The sequence below is a fragment of the Mesitornis unicolor genome, unplaced genomic scaffold (genome assembly GCF_000695765.1).
Source record: "Mesitornis unicolor isolate BGI_N332 unplaced genomic scaffold, ASM69576v1 scaffold2267, whole genome shotgun sequence".
Classification (NCBI taxonomy): Eukaryota; Metazoa; Chordata; class Aves; order Mesitornithiformes; family Mesitornithidae; genus Mesitornis; species Mesitornis unicolor.
The window spans coordinates 81,810-89,249 of NW_010198211.1; the positions used below are offsets into that span (position 1 = coordinate 81,810).

Below are 7,440 nucleotides of genomic sequence, written 5' to 3' on the forward strand. Positions count from 1 at the left end.
AAGTATCCTTGGGCCACCAGTGATCCCAAACCTGCATGAGTATTCTTGGCTGCTGAGTGGACACAGGGTTTTGTCTTTGTGGTTGGAGAGGCTGCGTGTTTTTCTGTGCCTTCTTTTCTAGTACAGCCGAGGAGTGGGGAGGAGAAAGGTCTAGAAGAAATGGAGAACTTTTTACCTGATAGAGGCCATCAACTTCTGAGTTTTGTTTTGGTCCAAACGCACCCTCTGTAGCATGCTCATGCGGTCCCACAAAGCACATCCTAGGAAGAATGGAAAATTAAGACAAAGATAGACTTTGCAAAAATAAAGTAAGTAGTAGTCATTTCCGTTAGCATTATATGTGTCTTTAAAACTGCATTATTAATATTGTGTAAAGTGGGTAAGATTTTTCTATTTTAAAAGATGATAATTTTTAATTTTGGTGAAATTATATTTTTATATTTTAATGACAATTAGGAACAAAACTCATTGGCCCTGTTGACTTCTTATTTTTGCTAATATGAAAATGTCATAACATGGTTTATTAAAAACGAAATAGAATTATATTCTGAGATGCTTTTTTTGTGATATGAGCAAACTATATACAAAAATGTACCTAAAAGATTCTTTAAAATCCTAGTGTATTATTTAATGGAAGTTCACGTCCCTCCTTTTAGAACAGATAAGGAACATGTTAATCTCTAAAACTGTCTGTTTATAATTTACATACAAGAGCATTATTGCAAGTTCTTGCAAAAATATTTCACTGTAATAAGCAGGAAAGGGCAGCACTCAGCGTGAGCCTCAAAGCACACAAAGGTGTGTGACTACTGAAGGAACTCTCAAACCATCATGACACAGCAACATTTCTATGTCATTGTCTGCTATGTTATAAAGGGCCGATTCAATTCAGCAGAGGACTAATACTCGCGGGTCCAGTGCAAGTGTAACTAATACAGACTCTGCTGAGGAGTTACCACGCATTACTAATGAGAGACATGCACCCAGAAAGTTGTGTGCAGCGCTTGCGAAGCTCCTGAAGCTGTGTGTAACTACCAAGCTTGATGCCTCCTTTTCTTTTACTTTTTGGCATGGCATTATTTTAAGTAATGCATCTAGCCATCTAACTTCTAGAGACTTTAAACACACTGTAGAAATACATAGTTCTAAGATGCCATCGTAATCAAAGCCGTTAATTTGAATAAATTTCATATTACTAAGTTATACTGAAATGAACATTGTGGGAAAGCTCAATTTAATGATACCATGGAGTATATTCTTGCTTCATTCACTGCTGTTCTCTTTGCAAGGTAAGAATTTTATTCTTTTTTTGCCATAATGCTAACTTTAAAAAAGATTTTTCTAAATATTTTAATAATATAGCTACTTTTTCTGTCATTATAAAGCATTATTTTTACCCTTGCAGGATTTTTTAAGACGTGTTAAAGAACTATATATCACCATTCTCTCTGACAAATACAGGATCAAAAATATAGCTTTTAATTAAGAAAAATATATTTTTATGTCTGAATTTGTTACAAAATAATTATTTAGGAAAGAAATTTAAGTTTCTTGGCTTTCTTGCCATTACTGCCAGATGAGTAAGCAAATAATAATTTTCAATGGAGTATGATTTTTTTGATCAGACTGCACCTGCAGTTTGTTCAAGCATTTTTATAATGCTAGGGTAATAATAGCTCTTCTGGTTTTGGAAATGATCCTATTTTCTATGTAATGCAAATGGACCTTGTAGATCCTTTTCTTGTAACAAGTATAAAGATTTCTAAGGCAATATGAGAAAGAAGGGTTTGTTTGTTTATTTGTTTGTTTTTGTTTAAGCATGGTATCCAGAGCATTTTAAATGGATTACAATTGAGTTTTACATGTAATACTCAGAAATTTATTATAGCTAACCACTCTAGAGGTTTGATTCTGGAAAGCTCTGAGCACCTCTTGTATTTTATCAGTTTTGGTCTGAGCCTCTGAACTATGGTTTCTTTGCTCTTTCTGATGTTAGCACATATCAGAGTTAAGACCGTGGAAACTTGATGATGAGTACTGGAGAGGATCAAACTCTCAGGAAGGAAAGCATGTAGTGCTACATCCCTTAGGAAGAGAAAAAGGTTGTGTAAAGATCCTCTGGAAAACTTAGGATACCTAAAGAACAAAATTCAATAGTGTTGTTTTAAACTTGACAAACTGTTGTTTGCCAAGTGCAGAGACTGTAGAAAAAACATTTAACTTGATGACTTTTTAATCTACAGGATCTTATTGCAAGCTCTCTCTTTTGAGAAGAAGTTCAAGGTAAGTTTCTATTCCTTATTTGTCAAGTCCCACAAACAGAACAGGAATGAATAAGTGTGATGCAGTGCAAGTTAGAGTGTAAAATATAGCCTTGAATTCAACATGTAAAATGTCATGTACATGTACGTTGGATGTAAAACACACTTTCAGAATGTTTACAACTCTTTTCAAAGAATTTACATAAAGGGCATGGGTCCCTTGTTTGAAAAATAGAGGTCCTGATGAAAAATGATATTTCTATGGTCCTGAGAAAGCTTAAAGAAATAATGGATTGAAACCAGGATGAGATCATGATTTTCTGACTGGAAAAATACATTAAATGAGTATCCTTCTACAGTTTCAATTGCATGATAAAATCCTAGCTGCTTTTTGAAGAACAGAAAAGTAAGTGCTATACAGCCTTAAAATAAACTTTTTCAATGCAACTTTTCATGTAGAAGTTGAAATCCAAACAAAACCCAAACTAGGGAATGTTCCTGATCCCATTGAATTAAATGGGATCTATGCCATCAGTTTCAGTGGAAACATCCAGTCGGACATTACTCTGGATCTCTAATGACCTCTAATACATCTAGTGAATACACATGCATGTCAAATGATATGCCATCTTGAACATAAAATAAGCATGTTTTGTCGTTTGATTCCCTTGTTTCTAAACTTAATCAGAAATTTAAGTCAGCTACAGCTGGAGCTATTATCTCTTACTATTAAAAGTACCATTAAAATATATTCAAATAACTCCTGGGTGAACTCGCAGTCACTCACATATAGAGTCAAGTAAATATGAAGCTGCTTTACAATTTTGTATCCTGTCGCGTAAGCCTATTTTGCCTATTTATGTCTCCTTGACAAGCTCCAGGTACCTCCCGGTCCAAGCAAAGATGACAGTGCTGCTCAATTCTGTGAAATGAGACTACAAAAAGAAAAAAAAAAAATCACCTTTTTAAATGTTAACCCAAGAATGGCCTCTTTGATAAAGTGATGGTAATCAGAGTGAAACACTTCTCTCTGGGGAGCTGCTTTTTCAGGTTGCTCCAGGGACCTTTGATTATAAAAGATCCTTTTTGTTTTCTTCCAGAAATGAGTTTAATGCAACTCGACAGAAAAGAGATCTTGTAACAGCCGAGGTAGGTTATACCTTCAAAAGTGGGAGAGAGTGGAAACCCTCCCCCTTTTGTTCTCTGGGCCTTTGCTGTCCTTACAAAGGAACCTTTGTGGGGAGAAGGGCCATGGTAACAGGAGACAGTGAGGAGGAGAAGTGTTTCCCTACCTGCTCTCCCCCTGGAGAGCAGTGGCCTCATGTGTTCATTCCCTCTCAGCAAAGTGCCTGGTGGGTGACTCAACCTGACGAGCTGACTGATGCATGCTATGGGAAATAAAACTGAGATGCCTCTGTCTTTTGTGAAGGCAGAGCGACCCAGAAAGCTGTTAGTGTTTGGTGAGAGGCAAAATGGTGGTTCCACTGGCATCGCCACGTGGTGCGATGGCGGCTCCAGCTCGGCCCTTGTTCCCACCACCCTGGCCCACCACTGCCTCAGTGCTGCATCCTGGCAATGATGTTGTGCTGAAATTTAAATAGTAAATGGGGAAATCTCGTTCCCCACTGGTACATGTCTCAGGCTATGGAGCCCAAGCAAAGGTTATAACCCTGTTTGATGGGGGCAGGCAAAATGCCCAAGGCAGTCCCTCCTCATGGCCTTGGGAGCCTGCAGCCAAACCACAAGTTATTTTCTCTGAGTCCCTTTGAGATCTATGTGTCTCCTGACTGAGACAGAAGGCAGTTGGTAGGAAATGCTGCTAAGGCAAATTGAGCTTCTGAGGGAAACAGGCTTTTGGGACTGACGGTGCCCCAGAAGGGCCTTCAGCAGAAAAGTACTGTCACAGCAAGGGTGCTTTACCTCCCCCAAATAACGCAAAGGCTAAAAGCCACTTTCCTTAGGATGGCTCAGAGTAGCTATCAGGGGAAATGGAAATGGGTCATCTTGGGCAAGGAGGGAAAGGATCCTCTCTGGCTAGCAATGGGCCATGGGGACCAGGAATAGTTTTGGTATGGCAGCCTTCCAGGTGGTGATTTGATGAAGTCCATTTCAGGATTACTTTAGACAGATTGTGCTACTTGTATGCATCCCACAAAGTGTTTCCAGTTGGAAAACAAAAATTTTTTTTGTCACTGTATGAGGCATTAGTGAGACTTAACCTAACTTGTTCATTGTGCAGTGCCATTCACTTGTGAGATCCATTAGTTCAGACTCCTGACATGGAAAATGACTGGTGGCAGGAGGGAATAGAGAAATCAGCTTACAAGCAAAGACTTAAAAGAATTTGTTTTGCTTAGTCATGCAGCTGAAGGCTGGCATATACGTCTGTGGGGAGCACAGAAGAGTAACTGTTCTCATAGAACATCAGAGAGGGAATAAATAAAAACCACAGGTAAGAAGGGCTATTTAAGCAAAAGGGCCCAGCTTTATAAAGCAAAATGATTTAACTGGGCATGAATAGATGTAATAGGGAAATATTTAACTACCCAGCACTTCACCCTGGTAAACTTTCCAGTCAGACTAGTGGGGGAAAAAAACCCAGAGTGTTTTCAGTCTGGAATGGGGTCAGTTCTTGGAAGGGACAATGCAACGTGACAAGCTGCAGTAGCAGAGTGCTGGGTCAGATCCAGGGCTTCTTATAGTCCAATGCTCCCTGATTCCTAAAGAAGACAGGAAGCAGATCAGGCAGGTCTGCCTCCTTTTTTGTTTGGGGTTAACTGAAATGCAATTCTGAAGGATCTCAAAGAGGACATGAAATCCACTGCAGCTGGAGTGGCCACAGTGGGATGGTTGGAGTGTGGCACAGAGCACAAGTTAGGAGAGAGGATGAAATGGAAGGATAGTGCACCTTTGAGCTCTCCAACTATTGGTATTTGACTGAAGTGAAAAGGGCAGAAGTGCTCTCTGGCCCCTCACTCTTCCTTCCAAATGTAAATTCAAAACTTCACTGGTGGAGCCCCACAGGTTCATTGACACTTGAGTGCATGGAGAGAAGGCTAGAGGTGACACCACAGTGCAACTGTACCCTTCCCCATTGCCCCAGAAGCTGTGCTTCTCCTCCCCACAGCGCTTGTTGGCGCAGTCCCCACCTTCCCCACCGGCACAAGCTGCTGATCCCTCCTGCAAGGCCTGTGCCTGTGTCATGTGCTGGCTGAGTCTCAAATTACTCTTTATTAAATAAAGTCCCAAGCCAGTGTTAGGCTGAAAGGCCTCAGGTTTGTATCGGCACATTTGTAAAGCACAAACACCCTGATTTTGCATTTATGTTTCTCTGACAGATTCAAGCTGCCTCTCCTTGGTCACACCTTCATGGGGCCTGGACACGGAGTCCGCCAGGAGGTCAGTGCCATGCTTTCCACACCCATGGGAGGAGAGAGGCTCCTGGAAATGCTGCCTTCCTACCAGCTCTCCTAGCTTACCATGGGTTACAGAATCATAGAATCATAGGATGGTTAGAGTTGGAAGGGACCTTAAAGATAATCTAGTTCTAAATGAACTAAAAATGATCTGAAGATCATCTAGGATTGTGGAAGCCCTCGTCATTATGTCCCCTACAAAACCCCTGCTCTGTCTCACTTTCCTGTTTTATGTGTATTAAATAATGGAAAATTCCTGTTAAAATTGTATTTTCAAAATAATACCTTACAACCAAATCTGAACAGCTAACTAAGCAAATCCTTTGATTTTTAAAAAAAGTTTAATTCCATTACAATTTTTCTTTTCTGTCACTTTTTCTGGCCCTGGCAGAGGATGCAACTATGTCTGAGAGGCGCATAACTGATTATGGGAAGGGACAAGGGTGCTTGGGCAATGGGCATGCAGCTGCTCCTGGAGAGTTTTAAACATTATGCAAACACATAAAGCAGGTCCAAGTTACAGAAGTTTTTTTGCTGTAAAGTTCATTGTATGTAATTGAACTTTGGTATCCTTCTTGGAAGAATACATATGCCTGAGAAGGTGCTTTCTGTTGTGTTTTTTCATGTAAATGAATATAAGTAATTTTACACCTCACAATTCGAACAGCAAAGAAGTTTTCCACATTAGTGCTGTTCTATAAACAGTATTTTCTGCTTTGTTGGTATTTTAAGAATATCTGTGTATATTTGGAAAGCAATTCTAAAATGGAAAAATTCAAAACTAAGCATGGAAAGGAGTTTTCACAGTGAAGGCTGATGTTCTTAATCATTGGTAAATTCTGTGTGTACTTTACTGTAAAGGTCCCATTTTGTTCCCATTTAATGTCAGTAGCAGCTTTACCATGGCTTCCTTGAGAGTGGAAGAGCCTGTTTATTTAATTTACTTCCTGCTTCTTGCAATGCTTTTTTAATCTCTGTCAGCAAGATTGTAAGTGTTTGTGTCTAGGGTTTTAATCCTTCCCTGAGGAGGAAAGCAACTATTTGCAAAATTTTGCTACCTTTCTTCCCCACTTTTGGGGAACTATGATTTAGATCCACCTCAGCAAATGGTTAGTAGATGACAGTGAGGTCTTAGCTTCCAAACAAACCATAAAACCCCTTAATGAAACTGCTCTTGGAAACAATTACTAATTATAACATAAAACAAGCCATTCTCATGGAATCTTAAGTCTCTGACTCCAGTCACCTCTTAAGCAGAAATAACCCTTTAACTGGCTTTTTTTTAGCATGGGAGGAATGTTATTTATAATTGGTTTTGGTTCTGTAAATTATATATTCTGGACTGTTCATAAACTGAATTTACCCTTTGCTGTAATGCTTAGAAGGGGGAGCTGAATGTATGTATAAATTGTGCTGAATTTAGTCAATTAGAATAATCTGTATCCTGTGTATTTTGAGATCAGCGGGACTGGGATTTAGTTTCTTTACATGGGAACTTGACCTTTTGTTTGCTGGGAGGAGGTTGACCTTTTGCTCCTTTGTTAGTTTACAAGTCTCAAACCAAATGAGAGACAACCTTGCTTCTCTTTTAACCAAGGAACACAAAGAATAAAATTAAGTAAATCTTAAAAACTGGAGATTGTTGTAGGTTAATTTTCTTAGCTAATATAGCTGCTTATGATTCAACAATAAACAGATTTAAAGCAGATCTCTCAGCCTGTTTGCAAAATACTATATCTACTAAAAGGTTGCTATGCTTGCTG

The 7,440-nt window shown here is 39.2% G+C and overlaps 1 protein-coding gene across 1 annotated transcript in view; it reads left to right on the forward strand.

The window, feature by feature from the left end:
• The first annotated feature begins 1,237 nt into the window (after positions 1-1,237).
• Positions 1,238-7,440, forward strand: part of OTOGL (otogelin-like) — a 95,279-nt gene continuing 89,076 nt past the window's right edge. Inside the window, exons 1-4 of the mRNA XM_010189063.1 lie at positions 1,238-1,289; positions 2,244-2,283; positions 3,362-3,410; positions 5,600-5,660. Coding sequence (XP_010187365.1) covers positions 1,238-1,289; positions 2,244-2,283; positions 3,362-3,410; positions 5,600-5,660 — 202 coding nt within the window. The remainder of the gene's footprint in view (positions 1,290-2,243; positions 2,284-3,361; positions 3,411-5,599; positions 5,661-7,440) is intronic.